The sequence below is a fragment of the Rissa tridactyla genome, chromosome 1, assembly GCF_028500815.1.
Source record: "Rissa tridactyla isolate bRisTri1 chromosome 1, bRisTri1.patW.cur.20221130, whole genome shotgun sequence".
NCBI lineage: Eukaryota > Metazoa > Chordata > Aves > Charadriiformes > Laridae > Rissa > Rissa tridactyla.
The window spans coordinates 77,777,837-77,794,882 of NC_071466.1; the positions used below are offsets into that span (position 1 = coordinate 77,777,837).

Below are 17,046 nucleotides of genomic sequence, written 5' to 3' on the forward strand. Positions count from 1 at the left end.
TGATGGCCCTGGTTCATCATCATCTCTTACTAAGCGAACTGATTTCTTTGTGTACTTCTTCTTCTGTATGGGGGCAACTGATACTGGCATGGGTTGGTTCCCTGGTTCAGTGGCAGTGGCTACCACGGGGGTTGCAGTAGCCGCAGTGTCTGTCGCAAGGATTGCAGTAGCCGCAGTGTCCGTCGCAAGGATTGCAGTAGCCGCAGTGTCCGTCGCAAGGGCTGCAGCAGCCGCAGGGGCCGCCGCAAGGGCTGCAGCAGCCGCAGGGGCCGCCGCAGGGGCCGCCGCAGGTCTGGTTTCCATCTCTTCCCCTTGAGGGTGCTGCATAATTCTGAGCAGTGCCTGGTAGATACTGGCCAGGGCCCAGCACAGCGCGGTGAGTTGTGCCTCTCTAGAATAGCCACAGCATTTTCCCTTCAAATATTCTACCACTTTATCAGGGTCCTGTAATTGTTCAGGGGTGAAGTCCCAGACCATTGGAGGTGAGTAGTTCTCTAGGTACCTGCCCATGCTCTCCCACATGCCATGCCACCCCTGACTATCCAGCCTCGGAGCAGATCTCCGGGTGGTAGTCTTAAATAGTCGCTTAACCCAAAACAAGACCTGGAACGTATTCAGGAGACATAGCACTACGAACACGCTAGTTTGAGTATCCCAAGGATATTCAAAATTCTCAAAAGCTGTCATACCTGACCCGAAGGAGAAAAGGGAGGCAAAAGGGCTGGGGAAATTATTAACAAATTCTGAGAGACGGTGTCCAATGTACGGACAGGACAGCAAAACCGCATAAACACCCCAAAATAGCCGTCTGAACAATGATGTTATCATATCATAAACAGATATCGCACAGGACAGCAGAATGATAATCCTCATCCCTGTTCCAGACATGGTAAACAGCATCGCAGGGAGTACATAAGCCATATAGGAATTTATGTAACACAGCCATGAGAACAAACCAAGCAACATGATGACCAGTGACTACTTACCTAATAAAATAAATGCATACAAAAAAAAAAACCAAAACCGTTTTTTCCACGTTCTAGTTGGATTCTGTCGTTATCTCAACCCTTCGAGCCCCACGTTGGGCGCCAAAAAGACTGCCGTGGTTTAGCCTCAGACGGCAACAAAGAACCACGTGTCGCTCGCTCGTGCCTTCCAAACACAGGAAGAATCGTAAGAAAAGGCAAGACTCTTGGGTTGAGACAAAGGCAGTTTAACAGAACAGCAAAGGGGACAGGCAGGCAAACAACAACAACAACAACACGGATAGGGGAATATACAAACGTGATTACGGAACCGCCGCTCCCCCCGCCGCTCGCCGCTCGCCGGCCGGACCCGGGCCGCCCCAGCCCGCTTTTAAGCAGCAACTTCCTGCCCCCTCCCCCGGCAGCTCAGGGTGGGCGTGGCTCACATGGCATGGAATACCAGGAAAAGTTAACCCTATCCCCACCGGAACCAGGACAATGAGGAAAGACAGTACAAGATTTATTCCAATAGAGAATTCCTCTTTTTTTCAGGATGGAATTAATTACGAAGTACAGTAACCAAGGCTTATATCCTAGTCGTTCTTGTGAGAGTCGTTTTATATTACAAATTTCATTTTCAGCACTTAAAAGAACTGCAGCTTTAGATAAATCTGAAAAAATTGCCATTAAAACTGGTTCTCCTAATGGACTTTGCCAGGACAAGATACTGTGTGAATATCTTAAATCAGCTTCTCTGGAGGAACTTGTCAGGTCATTGAAAAAGACTAGTGTTACATGATCTTTCAGCAAAGGGACACGAGAGATCTTGCCAGAGTATTTGTGACAGTTCAGGCCAGGGGATCATATTCTTGCCTAATGCAGCCGCAGCTTTTAAGAGTAGACTGGGCTGCTAGGTGAGAAGTTGAAAGAGAGACAGTAACTGCGAATGGCCCTGCCCCAAGAGGACAATGAGGTCTGCTTCCAGTAAGCTCTTAACAGTAGCAGCCTTCAGGAGAGTCAGGTGGTGGAAAAATGAGAACGAAGGTGAGAAAAGATGTTAGAAATGGAATTCATAATTATATGCTTTGAAGCAAAATGCTTTGAAGCAAAATGTTACCAGCAGCCAGAGGGGTTTGTTGAAGGGCAATAGACGAGTTCATCTTTACCTGAACGTGAGGGACTGCTTGATCAGGAGGGTTGGACAAGGTGACCTTCAGAGGACTCTTCCAACCTCAATCATCCTGTGATTCTGTGACTTGTCAACAGGGCTAAGTGACAGAGGGGCTTCCCCTGGGGAACTCTCAGCTCCTTCCGTCCCTCCCTAACACTGGGACAGCCTCTTTCAAGACAGCAACAGGCAATGCTCCCTGCTGAATCCCCACTGGCAGCACCTCAGCAGGGAGGGTGGGAGAGGTAAGGCCCCAGGGCAGTTCTGGCAGGCCTTACATGGAAGCATGAGAGTGACTAGAGTGGGACCAAGGGGCTGTTTAGCTCATGGTGTCCTGCCTCGAGCACTGTCAAGAACAGGAAGAACGGGGCAATACCATAATGTCACTTCCCATTAATACCCCTCCAGCCTCTGACCATTTTAAGCTTAGGGGTTTTCCTGACTCTGTTGTTGTTTGCCTATTTTGTAACCTACAGCGGATTCCCCAATTATACTATGAGGTATGAGAAGAGATGCTAACTTTTCCCAGTTTTGAGCCTGGATCTCATTAGCTTATGTATTAGGTTTGCATGGCAAGGTTTTGGTAGCTGTGGGGCTACAGGGGTGGCTTCTGTGAGAAGCTGCTAGAAGCTTCCCCCATGTCCGATAGAGCCGATGCCAGCCATCTCCACGATGGACCCGCCACTGGCCAAGGCCGACCCCATCAGTGATGGTGGTAGCACCTCTGTGGTAACATATTTAAGAAGGGGAAAAAAACTGTGCAACACCACCAGCAGTCCGAAGGGAGGAATGAGAATATGTGAGAGCAACAACTCTGCAGACACCAAGGTCAGTGAAGGAGTGGGAGGAGGTGCTCCAGGTGCTGCAGCCCATGCTGAAGACCATGGTAAGGCAGGCTGTCCCCCTGCGGCCCATGGAGGTAATGGTGGAGCAGATATCCACCTGCAGCCTGTGGAGAACCCCATGCCAGAGCAGGTGGATGTGTCCGAAGGAGGCTGTGACCCCGTGGAGAGCCCATGCTGGAGAAGGCTCCTGGGAGGACCTGTTGCCTGTGGACAGAGAAGCCTATGCTGGAGCAGGGAAAGAGTGTGAGGAGTCTTCCCGCTGAGGAGGAAGGAGCAGCAGAGACAACGTGTGATGAACTGACCTCAACCCCCATTTCCCGTCCCCCTGCACTGCTCGGGGGGAGGAGGAAGAGAATTTGGGATTGAAGTTAAGCCTGCGAAGAAGGGAAAGGTGGGGGGAAGTTTTAAGATTTAGTTTTTATTTCTCATTATCCTACTCTGTTTTGATTGGTAACAAATTAAACTAATTTCCCCAAGTCAAGCCTGTTTTGCCTGTGACAGCAATTGGTGAACAATCTCTCTCTATCCTTATCTCAACTCATGAGCTTTTCATTACATCTTTCTCTCCCCTGTCCAACTGAGGAGGGGAGTGATAGAGCAGGTTGGTGGGCACCTGGTCTTCAGCCAGGGTCAACCCACCACAGCTTAATAAATTATTCCCTGCTTCTTGCTTGGGCAAAGGCAGTGAAACTCATCCCTGTCAGCTTCTGCACTCCATTGAGGATTTTGTAGATCTCTTTCATACCTACCTTACATTGTCTTTTTTTCTGAGCTGAAGAGCCCTATGTAATTTAACTCAAGGTTTTAAATTCATACCTTAGATCATCCCACATGCCCTTCTCTTGACATTTTCCAGTTCTTGTAGAGCCTATCTTTGATGACGAAACCAGAAGTGCACAAAGTAAACAAGGTGTGGGTGAACCATGGATTTCTACAATGCTGAGCTGATGCATGGAATTATATATTATGATTCATCGTGGTCACCACTGAGCAACATCATTTTGTACACAAAGCTATGACTGGATTTCCCCATGTGCATTACTTCACACTTGCCAACACTGAATTTCACCCTCATTGACGCTATCATGCACATCTTCGGGTATATAACATACACCCTAAGCATCTCCTTAGAGAAACACCACTCAGTGTAGACTTCATGTTATTTTACACCCTTTGAACTAGAGAAAACAACAAAAAAATGTTTGAGTGACTTTAGGATGCACTCTGGCCCTCTCATGTATCAGCATAGATGTGGCCAAAGAGACCGTGAACCCCAAATGGAGCATAGACAGTCTAGGGAACGTTTATCAAGGCACCAGCAGCCCTGACTGTATCTGCCCAACCCCCTGGGACTCCCCCACCCTGCCCAGGGCCCAGTACCCCATGTCAGCCCCCCAGGGCCGTCAGCCCTTGCTCCAGCAATGCCCCAGCAGGGCTGGTCTCCAGCTCCCCACAGCCCTCTCCTGCCTAGCCATGGGTCTCCTGAGCTGGGCCCACCCTCCCAGCCTCAACCTGTTCCCATCCCCAGGGAGGTGCCCGATGCCCGGGGCTGGGGCTGCCCCGGTGCCTCTGGCTGTCCTGTGCCTGGATGGGGGTGGGATGGGCCCTGGTTGCCAGCCCCCTTCAGAAATGCATTGAAATTTAAAAATATATGTATTTGGTACACTTGTTAGGCAAGAAGAAGGATTCCAAATTAGCCAACATCTCATTCAAGTATTGCTGCTTTTAAAATTTGTGTGAAGGGTGGATGCCAGTGCCAGCTTCTAAGACATCCATAAAAAAAGAAAAAAATGAACAGGCATGCAAAGAAAAAAAAATCAGTCTTCAAAATGGTTGGAAAATATAAGAGACTTAAAATGATACAGAAATCTAAAAAAGGCTCAATAGCAATGGGAACCAGATTAATTTTATTTCATAACTTGGTTTCCCTGCCCTCTTCTAAGCTTGGAAGTTTCTCACGCATGGCAGGTGCAAACAAAGGATGTCTTTTTTTATGGTGGGTTTTTTATTATTATATATACAGAAAAATCCAAATACATTAATGGATTAAATTGCCAAACAATAATTAAAACAAAAAACACAAAAAAGTAAATCCCAGAATGAAACATATTTACGTCTTCTATATACATTCATGTCTTGCAGTAAAATCACATTAACGACAGAGGCAATCAAGTAAGCATGTTGCCCAGGACCCGTATTCCCCAAACCAAAGGCAATATAGACATGAACTTCTTGATAACATCTCAAATGGCAATGTATATTTATGTGTATATATTTTTTATATATATATATATACATACACACACATGTATGTCAATTCATACCCACCGACCAAGGAGGGTAGAAGTCTTGCTACCTTGTGGTTCCCCAGAAGGACATTTCCAGTATTAAAAAACAGTATGTTGGGTCACTTTAATGATTTCTCCTCCTCCTCTCTAAAAAAACGCCTCGAAAACTTCACAGTCTACACCATTGGACTCAAAAGACTTCAGTCGTTGTGTTCATTTCTGTATTCTTTTCTCAAGGAACAATCCTGCTGGGATTCCCAAATAGGAATTTTGCCTAATCTGAGCTAACTAGAGATTACTTAATAAAATGGCATGAAGAGGCACCTGAAGGACGCATCCTTCCTATTCCTTTTCAGACAATGATGTCAGAAGAGGAATGAAGGGCTATGAAGAGCTGCATGAGGCTGGAGAGAAGAAAATTTTCAGTCAGTTGTGATCATCATTTCCCTCTTGCAAAAAGAGCAATTCAGTATTTTTCAAAATATAGCAGTTGGTGTCCAAAGTGCAAAGTTTCTGCCCTTTGGGCTCTGTTTGGTGTCAGTTACAGTTCAGGCACATTGCAGCGCTTGAGGATCAAGTTCAAGATAAAACAGAGTGAAAATCTGCATTAGAGCTAAGAGAAGTAATGATTTTTATTGTAAAAATATTTGCAAGTTAAAAAAAAAAGAAAAAAGGAGATTTCAGTATAACCTCCAAAAAAAGTTTCTGCCACAGCAAAATGCCGAAAACAGTTTTGATGGTGAGAAAAGTGGAATTCTGTGGAAGTGGATGGTGAAGGGACTTGAACAGCAAGGTGAAGCCACACACTGCCTTTTGCAGTGCGGGTTTGCAAAACATAAGTAAACTAACTGAATTTCTCCCTGACAGCTGTGGGACAGCTTAGGAAGAGCCACCGTTCTTTCTTTGGAGGTCCTGGCGCAAGCAGGCACTTTGGAGCATGAGCGAGAACTGACACAGGAGCTCAGAGCCCCGGGCTCACACAGGGACGTGTTCAGTGGGCTCCTCTCTTTCAGCACATACAAGGTGACCCAAAGTAGCAAGCCCACCTCACCGCACACAGGCTGGTAGTGCAGGGTAGCTTCCAGGCAAGTTGACGAGAAGGTTTGGACGCGTTGGCCTTGTGGGCAGAAAATGTGCAGATCAATTAAAACTACCACTGTGAAACGCCACAAAACACTTCAGATGGCTTTTGAAAGGTTTTACGAGGTTCACTCACATTTATCCTGCTCCACTTGAATATAAATTGAATATAAATTGAATTTACGAGGTTCACTCACACTTATCCTGCTCCAATTGAATATAAATTGAATATAAATACAATAAAAGACAACACTTCAGCAGAAGATAGGATGTGCAAACATGTCACAGCTGATTTTGTGTTATCCAGCCTCTATCGTGAAGAAATTTGTGGTGATTAGTGGTAGAAAACTGTGTTTTAATCATCTCATATATAAAGGAAAAAGGCAGATTTTAAGGGCCTTGGGTGTTGTCTTTTACTTAAGCACAGGAGCTCAGAAATCAGGATAGCATGTGATGTCTGAACCAACTTTCCACAATGTCAAAGACAACCTCCTACTCAGCGTTGGATGGAGTCACAGCACAGCAAAAGGTCACCATATAGCTTTGTCTCGCTTGTGAGGGGAAACTTGTCTGGCTCTGTCGGGTGTTTTTTGGCTTTTCACTGTCAATGAGGGCCAAAGGTAGGTAAAAAGTTGTAAATACTACAGGAAGAACTTTTCCTTTGTCTGTTCCCACTACAGATTCTGTAGCAGTCATCTTTCCAAGCACACAGGCAGTTGTTGTGATGTGAGAAGAATTAAAACATGACCCATGATATGCAAACAAGCTGGAGAGGGATATTTCAGAGAGGAGTCCCAAACACAGGACTGCACAATCAACCTGCCATAACCTATTTCCAGGGCATTTGGTACATTTTTCTTCTTCGTTCTGTTTGCCTGCTTGAAAGAAGTATATTTCTGACATCTGGCCATAGGGACAGGTTTTCATCTTGTTTCTGCTGGCATACAATCACTCCAGTCTGTGGTTGAATTCTCATATACCCGGCTGAAAATCTGGTTAATAATCCACACCATTGCCATAAGGAAGATAAACTCACTGCCCGAGCATTATATAAAGCTAAATTCTCTGCTGAGGTGGATGGTGCTTCTGCGTATAGCCTATAGTGAATTGGTGAAAACGGCTTGTTGATACCAATCACATACAAGCAGCAGCGTTATTACTGTAGTAGGTTGATAGGAGAAAATCTGTCTTCCTAAATGAACCGCACCCCACTGTCCTGAGTAATTAATAACTTCAAGAAATGAAAATATAATCCGCTCAGCAGCTGAAGTAGTCTCAAACATCGTAAGTGCTAGCGTCCCTTTCATTGTATGAGATATTTTCCTATATAAAATTGAAATAAATAATATGAGTCAACCTAACCTTTTCAAAGGTTAGTGTGGTTTGGTTCTGATAAACAGTAGGGTGAGTGTTGTGGTGAATTCACAGTGGCTGTGCATTATGCATTAATGGTAAAATGACAAGCTATTTTTACTCATTCTTTTATAGAGATACAACAGGAGAGAAAGAAATGTATTTAAAAAAACCCAAAAAACAACAAAAAAAATATGCAGCACATTGCTTAGAAAAATAACTACCTCAAATCCAACTTCAGTGTATGCTCTAATTCATATACAGTTTCACATTCAGTGAGAATCACAAACTTTTGGTTAAACACTGAGATAATACAAACTGAAAGTAATTTTCCTTCTAAACTTATCCCTTGGTTTCATATAGTAGGACTAATTTCAGGCCAACTCCTAATTATCAATGTTGGGTTTGCTTCAGTGCCTTCTTGAATAAAATCAGTTCCTATAACACTTCCATTTCTTACCGGAAAATACTGAAGTAGGATGCGCAATGTAAGTATGGCTTGAGTTCTCTCGCTGGAGCAAGGTATTTTGAGGGTAGCCATTCAAAAAGAAATGTTTTCTGTGTCTACCCATGGATCTCAAACGTGCCTTTCTTCTGGGGATGTCTAAGGCTAAAAAACGCTTTCCTGCCTTTGCAAATAGACCTTCACTCCCTCTAACCCATCCATAGGTCCACTTGACATCGACCTGGCTGACATGGTCCTGCCAGAGAATAAGCTTTCCCTTCTGGTTTCCAAACTGTCGCTGACCAGTACCTTAGGGCGAAACACTTGCATGAATTTCTGGTAAAATTCTTTGGATGCAAAATAATAAATGAAGGGATCTATGCAGTTGTTGAGGCAACTGAGGCACAAGGTGAGCTTGTAGGCAGGGTACAAACTCCTGCCATAAAATAGGCGGATGATCATATGCACGAGTAGGATAAAGTTATTTGGGGCGAAGCAAGTGATGAATACCAGAAGGACTATCATCGCCAGGTATATGGATCTTGTCTTCTGCCTGTTACCATATCTGTTCGATGTCTGAATAAGCTTCCGAATGATGCCAATATAGCATACAACCGTTACAACAAAAGGGATCAGGAAGAGCACAACAAACAGTGTGAGGAGAAACGCTACCCAGGCTGCAAAGTTGGGCAGCATATCCCATTTGAGGACGTCAAAACAGGTTATAATCCCCAGTTCTTTCACTTCATAGGTCAGATCTGTGCTTTCTAGTGGGTAGAAGGCCAGTAGCAAGAAAATCCACATACCTAGGCAGGCAGCCAGGGCATATCTTTTCCTTCTCCACTTGATCAACTTCATGGGATATACCACACCCATGTACCGCTCGATGCTGATACAAGTCATGGTCAGTATGGAAGAATACATGTTGGAGTAGAACATCACGGTCACAAGGCTGCAAAGAGTCTTGCCAAAGGTCCAGTGATTGCTTTGGATGTGATAAGAAATTTGGAAGGGAAAGCAGCAGGCCAGCATGAGATCTGTGATGCTCAGGTTGATCATGAAGATAACAGAAGGTGTTTTGGGTTTGATGTGCCAGCAGAGCACCCAAAGTGAGAACAAGTTGCCAGGGATACTGATCATTGCCACCAGTGAATACACAACTGGGAGGGTGATGGAGATAGCTTTATTCTGCAGCATTGTCAGGGTTTCAGCATCCAGGTGGGATACGTTTTTAACCATTATTCACCAGGGGGTTGTTGATCCCACTGAGCCAGCTGGATCATGAACACTTGGCTTAAAAACCTAGAGGACAAAGTCAAGAGAGCAACACACTATGTCAAAACAGAAATTAAGAACACACTTCTATTAATCAAACTAAGAAAAAGCCCTACGTAGTTTGACAGATTATCTCAGAATGAACAGGATCCATTAAAATCATCTCCTCAAAACTCTCTCCTTCTTCCAAATGATGGTAATGTTTTACCAGTCTCACTTCTTCCTAGCTTTGCTTTTTCCTTGCTGACTGGTTTTCTGATACTTTTTGCAGTCTACATGCTGTCACACCACTTATGTTTTTGTAACATAAAGAAAACCACATATCACAAATAGAAATTAAATTGATGTCTGCATGAGAACACTATGCCATAGGATCTCTGTAAGCTAAAGCCATCCTATCTGTTCTAGATGGCATGACCTTGCTTCTTGTAATGCACAATTCCTCTTTTTTCCTCTCAACTAAATGGTGATCCATTCCAAGTAAGTGCTGGGTATTTATTTATTTATTTATTCGTTCATTCATTCATTCAACAGGGTAAAGGAGAACATGCAATCAATTGTTCTTGGTGTACTCATGATGTAAAAAGAATGTAAGGAAAACACCATGTATAATCGAGAACCAGGGACAGATTGCAGTTGCTTGGACTGGTTTACAGGCTGAAGAGACCAGGGTAAAGAAGTAACAAGCCCCCTTCTAACAAAAAGAAAAGCTATTGAGTTTCAATTTCTGCAAGATGTATGTTATTAAAAAACGTTCTGTTTGCAGCTGTCTTACTGGCATCACCTGTAATTCTGCAAAATTAGTTTCAGTTTTGCAGTCTGCAAAGCAAAACCATGCTTTCACTGTCTGGCCTATATAGATCTTTCTTGGCAGACACAATAGCTCATGGTTTAGCTTATTTATTTTATACAGCGTAGCAGCATTTAGCAGTTGCAAGCAAGAACTCATTCCTCAATGTGCTACAGGCATGCGTGTTTGCTTTCATTAAGCTGCAAGTACAAGGATTCGGTGTCATAAAAGAATATGGTCGAAAAAGCAAAGAAATGGCCATGAATGACCAGAAAGACGGAGGATAAAGCAACAGTAAGTTTTGTGAAGAATGGCAATGGGGGCCTGAAAAGGCTGCCAGGCCAAGCCAGCCTGTAACTCTGGGCACATCTGTGCTGTTTAATAAAAAAGGGACAGAGAGTGGGTTCAGGCACACGCTCCTACTTGTGGACTCTGGTCACATACACTGTTTAATCCAAGCATCTCTTTGCAAGACACACGTCCTGTAAGTGGTTAGATTAAAAAAACGTATGTGCCAGTCAGTTGGTGTCACTTAACCTAACCTCAGATCTAGTTAAATAAGACTTTTAATTTAGTTGCGTGGCTGTACCCATGAGCAGTGTAACGGGCCAGTCCATCAGACACGTCAGCCCTCAGTGCTAACTAGCTGGAAGCAGCCATTCTGATAACAGCTGTGATTTCTGACAGAGGCTCTTACAGGATAACTTGCTACACCTTTCACAAAATAACTGTTGATGGTTCCCGAGACCTGGCAAAGGTGAAGTCTCTGCTGAAGGCTGTAGTGTAGTAGAGAGATACTCCCAAAATAAACTGAGTGCAGGTCCAGAAAAAACACAACTCCAGCAGCAAGAAGCTCAGTCGGGGCTTATTTCTGTTGTTTCTTGATCTGATCAATTTGACATAGTGTTTCGAATGTCAGCTAAAAATATTCAGAAGTAGTGAGAGGCAGAATCAAACACGTGACATTAACTAACATTGCCAGTCTTTCAGGAGCTTCTAGCTGAGCTGTTGGAAGCCCAGAAAAAGGTACAAGAAAACAGGAGTTGCAAATAAGTCAGACATGTTCCTAATACATCAGGCACGTGACACACAGCAAACATGTTCCACGTAATGAGCACATCACATGATCACAACTGCAAAAATCCCATTAAGCCAAATCCATTGCAGATGAAATTCTGCTCTTGCCAGTGGAGCTATATCAGGAATGAAACTAACTCTTCAGTTTTCAGAAGAACTTGAAAAAGCACTCACTGACACAAAGCTCTTGGAAAAAAATAATAGAATCATAGAACTGCCTAGGTTGGAAGGGACCTTTCAGATCACCTAGTCCAACCGTCAACCTAACACTGACAAAAACCATCACTAAACCATGTCCCTAAATGCTATTTCAACTCTTCTATCTATGACTTGCATAATAAATACCTATTCATGAACTCCATTGCCTCAAAAATCCTTCCCAAATAGCACCCCTTTATGCCTAGTAACCCTAAACTTCCCAAAACAAATAGAAAATTTCTATCTATGTCGAAGTATCTAGAGACCTCTAATAAGAAGCCTTTGCAAGTGAAAGATATTTGCTCTCACACGCCAAGGAATCTCACCCCTAGATACTGTCCCTATAGAAATTGCATGTACTTGGGAGGTAAGAATATAGGTGAAAATTTCAGTTAAATGTGTCACATTGGTCATAAAGCTATTGAATACCTCTTACATTTGGTTTGTTGTTAGGGCTAACCACAAACATATTTCTTCTAAACTTGCTTTTTCTGAGAGCACATCCTGATAAGAAGGAGATTAAAAAAAAATGCACACATAGATGCTGCAGTGTGCAAAACAGTGTCAGGATTCATGGCCTGGCTACTGGCAAATCTTATGCACTTGTGGAACACTACCTTCAGAAAAAGATAAGCGCCTCCTAAATTTAGGCACCTCTTGAATAGGGGCTGAAAGGCACCAGACTTTGTGGTTAAGTGCCTACAAGAGCTCTCCAAAAAAGGGTAGGTCCCCTTGGAACGGTTTTCAAATAAGAAGATGTCCATCGCAAGGAGCAAAAGAAGAATTGATGCAGTGGCTCCCTAGTGTCTTCTGCAGGGGAGGGGGGGGCATGCAAAGGACACAAGACTGTTGTTGCAAGTCATTCTCAAGGGCAAATATCCTCTTGGGGAAATGTAGAGTACAGAAAATCCTCCTTCCAGTTTTGCCTTTTGTTTTGACAAATCCTTCTGGGGCTCTAATCCTGAATTCCTTGTTCAGGAAAGCCTGGGCCAGCAGAAATTCCTGTTCTGAGTCACCCTTACTTGCGATGCTTTGCGTTTTAGATGCCCAAGTTAAGCTGCTGGACCCACAATATAGAATTACAACGTACTTTACCTCTCCCATTATTGCACCTACCTGGGTTTAGTTAATACTGTATTTATATTTTCATCTTGTTCAGGTTAACTTTACGTCCTTCCCCCACTGCAACCACAGTCCCTGTCTCTTGTGGTTTAACTTGAAAATGTCATAAACCAAACGAGAAAGTAATCTTTATGAGGATTAGAATTAGATTCCCCTTAGATTTTATGAGTTACTTCCTTTCAATTTCAGGTTTCCAATGCAATTCAAATCAGTGGAGCTTGCATGCATTCTCTGCATGAGAAACTTTACTGCAGGATAATTTAAAAATATCAACCCTCAGCTAAGGTTTCATATGCATAATCTGTAAAAATATAGTTCTGTTACATAAATATCCCTGTTAGAAAGACATGATTTTGCTTTTATTTTGGGGAGAGCTATATTTAATCTACAACAGACAGATGGACATACTGGTAGACAGAAACAAAAACTCAGTAAGGATTCTTCAAGTGAGAAGATCCGGTCTTATTGTCATTTACGTCAGTCCTCAAGAATCTGATGCAGAAAGAGAAAAGTTAAGCTTTTCTGCTTGCCTCATTTCTGAAATATTTAGTGGATAGATGTATTTTAGTTTTATATTCGGTACTAAGAGCACCTACAGCCATGAAGTAACCCTCGCTAAATCCAGGCAGGGTTTTTTTGCTTCTCTTTGTACTCACTGGCTCATGGCACTCTGCACAGAAAGCTCATTTGGAAATTCAGTAACGCCAGGTTTTCATCCGAGCTGTAACCATAAGCAAAGGTGACATCTGCTTAGTGCCTTTTTGGCAGGAATGGTGATTCCTTTCCCTTCAATTGGCAAAAGATGACAAATAAAACATTAAAGGATATACTGAAAGTCAAATGGTAAAAAAATCAGAAGAGGATTGTGTTATTTCTTGGCCGTGGAAGAGTAACAATAGAGATGTGTCTACTTTCTTTTTAGGGGACTACTAAATAAAACTGATGTGTTTCCTGACTTACATCTATTCTCTTCCTGTTGTCAGTGTCAAGTGCACCTGTCAAGTGCACAGGCAAGAAGCCTGTAAGCCAAATGAAAACCAGAACTACCATTTCATAAAAAGTTTTGTGATTTGTTTTGTGATTTGAGGTGGAAAAATAAATCTCAAAACATATCATGCAGCAGAAAGCCTTCCAAAACCTATTCTGGTTCGTAATTTTTGGTTCATTACCTGTCAAAGCACTATTGTGTAAAATAAAAATGTCTTATTTCATAAATTCTTTGATGTTGTTACACTTTTGGAAAGACACCCTTCCAGCTGAAGAAGGTAGGATGGCATATTTCAGATTACAGGAAAACCAAACTGAAATGCAATTTCAACTCAATTGCAAACTGATTCAGAATGAAGCAAAATGAAAGCACAGATTTTATTGTAAGCACTTAGAGAAGTCATATTCACAGTTTTTAATCAACATAAATGTGGCTGAAGGATGTATTTTTTTCTCAAAAAAATGCATTTTTTGAAATTTTTTTTTTTACTTGCTCAATTTAATACTGTTACAAAGCAGTAACAAGAGCTAAAGGGTTAGGATAGTTTATATTTACCTAAATGTAGCTAAAATTGCTGAAAACTTAAGGATCCTCAGTGTGCAGTGTTCCTGCTGGGGATTCAACCCCTCCTGGAGTGTCTGAATTGCTAGTGAGATGAAAGAATGTTAGACAAGCACAGAAAACAGACATTTAATTTCGATGTAGACTGAGTATGAGGCGAAGGAGGAGCCAGGAAGGCAAGGAGCCAGCAGCCAGTCATCTTCAGTTGTGGGAAAAGTGACAAACACTTTGATATTTAGATAGAGTAGGGGGTTTTATCAGAGGAACAAGAAGAAAAAGTGCCCTTTTGTAGCGCGTCTCAGTTATTGTTTGTAAAGCATCGTTGATACAATTCAGAGAAACACTTCTGCAAATGTTCAGGTTCACCAAACTGAGGAATGTAAATGAGCGCATCTCTGACTGCGTGTTCCTTAAACTGATCACAGGCTTTACCGAAAGAGGCTGCAGGTTTTGTCTGGATGATTCTTTCTCACCCTTGCAATAAACTTTCATGCAAATTTTAGCTTGTAAGGTTACATGTCTACATCTCTAAAAGCCAAGGGTTTGGTTCACTCAGTCAAGATCTGAACTTAAGTCTTCTAAGAAACTTCTTTGTATTGGGCCTTCCCTGTTCTTTTTGCTGATTTCTTTTTTTTTTGGTATCTGTTGTTTTGTTCTGAGTATTGCTACTGCAAAGATCAGAAACTGTTGCTGAGCCCGTAGTTATGTTATCACAAAGGCACGATTTCACACTAGGCTTTAGCTTATCTTCTTTTACGAATAAACACATTTGGGAAATGAGACTTCTCTGTGCACTTGCGTGTACAAGTATTTCTGAGCAAACAAAACAACTCTGAAAATATCTAACTAGCTGCCATATTCCTGACCTCCTATGTCATTAAGCTTTAGAAAAATAAAACTGTTCTTTATTTCTTATTTTTCACCAAAGATTATTCAACTCAAGGACATAAGAAAACCATATGCAGGCCTTCACTGCAAAAGATGGTGTAGATTTTACAATGAAAGGGTTATATTATAATCACTGTGTTAATCAAAAACTCTTGCGGACACAAACTTCAGTCTTTATCTCAGTACACCTAGTCAAAGTAAACCCTATGGTGGTTATAGCTTTGACCTCAAAGAGTTAGGGCAAGGTAAAAGAAGAGTGTCTTCTCTCCACAAGGATTTCACATGGAAAGGTAAAAAACCTCTCTATTTTTTCAGTAAGAAAATGTAGAAGCATTACCAGCTGTAGTGTCACAGGGGTACGTGTCTGTTGAGCTTGTTTGCTATATCAGTCTAGAAGAAAGCAGCTTTATTCAAAAGTGAATAAAAATAATCCTATCATTTCTGCCTGTTAGAGAGTGTTTCCCTTCTCCAGCCTGAGAGAGTGCAATTGGGAGTTTCCCAGATTCAACCAAAGAAGTCTTTCTAAGTGTGAAATCTAAATATACAGGTGAGAGACAAGGAAACATCAAAAGGAAATACTGTACCGATTCTTCAGAACTAGCTAAGTAGTAAAATTAACTGTACATAGCTACCTTTGCATTTCCTGTGTCTGTCCTGGACTATGCAGTTTTGCTTATAGTTGAATTTTCGTTCACTTGAACCTTCATCTTTGCTAACCATAAATTAGCAAAGTCAGGATTCTGTCCTGGTGTTAGCAACGTTCATCCTAATTTAGATAAGGTTTGCATAAACACAGCCACTATCATCTGTGTCAATAACCCCATTCAGACTGAAACTAGTCAATGTGGTCTTTAAAAAGTTCATTTCTGCAGTAGTCAGGTTTATGGAAATAGTAAGGCTGTGGGCCAGTATTGACAAAAACCTCTCCGCGTCTGAACTGTGATTCTATGACTTTACGTGCTAGTTAGACTACAAAATGAAGCAGTTTGCACTTTTCTTTATTGGTGAGCAAGATACTCAGCTTTTAAGAATTCTGTGAGCAAAACCTTAGGTCAATTGAAACCCAACTTGTGTAACTCCACTGATCGATTTTCTAGGCAGGTTGAAATTTCAGTCAGAGTCAGCATCCTCAACTGGATTTAAAGAGGTTCCAGTTTATGGGCTAATAGCTAGACTATTATATATGTATGTTGGTCTTTCCTACATAGGCAGACTTTATTTTTTTCCAAGTCTGATATTTTAAAAAGGATTAGCAAAGCTAGGGCAACCCCTTTTAAGAATTCAAAATAAACAGCCCAGGAATTCATTCTATAGGGCTTACACTCTTCTGCGGTCGCTGCCCATGTGTGTGCTCTTATTTCCCAACAGCACAAGGTAACTTGCCTCTCGGTGAAATAATGCTGTCTTGCACGTATCATGGAGGAAGAGCATGTGTACAAGCCGTTACTGAAATATTGCTGACGCCTGGCGGGGAACCTTGAACTCATTAGACCACAGTTTTTTGTCAGGTGGTGCGTGGCCATGGACAACCAGCTTGCAAAGCTCCTTTTAACCATTCTGGCAGACATACTGGGTAGCGTGGAGTTCCCCTGTGCCAGAGGGCCCTCCTGCAGGTAGCTTGCCCTTGAGTTATGGAAAGATGGTGAAGATTGGTTTTGTAGAACTTTGACCACAGAAAGTGCCCGATCGAGTATAAATTTAAATAACACGAGTTGATTTCCTTTATAACTTTAAATCTTTCAAATATTATCTATGTTCAGGATTGACAGACAATGAGTTCCGATCTGCAATTATTTCCTCCTACAAGTAATTGCCTCACATAGCAGTTGTGAAAGTCAGAGGAAAAAGCGTAGTCGATCATTTCCCTTCTGACCTAAAATGCCAGGAAAAGAAGTAACAGTTTGTTGGCACAAGGTGTTTGTGGTGAACAATATGGCAGATCCCCAACAGGGAATCCCTCAATCTTCAGAAAACTTGATGATATTATATTGAATCTGCATGGT

General features: G+C 42.3%; 1 protein-coding gene across 4 annotated transcripts in view; it reads right to left on the reverse strand.

Annotated features, from left to right (window-relative positions):
• Positions 1-4,928: 4,928 nt before the first annotated feature.
• P2RY8 (P2Y receptor family member 8) overlaps positions 4,929-17,046 on the reverse strand; it is a 36,450-nt gene continuing 24,332 nt past the window's right edge. For all 4 annotated transcript variants that reach the window (XM_054183485.1, XM_054183494.1, XM_054183510.1 and 1 more), the window contains one exon: positions 4,929-9,446. In XM_054183485.1, the coding sequence (XP_054039460.1) occupies positions 8,310-9,383 (1,074 nt within the window). In that variant the 5' untranslated portion in view covers positions 9,384-9,446 and the 3' untranslated portion in view covers positions 4,929-8,309. The remainder of the gene's footprint in view (positions 9,447-17,046) is intronic.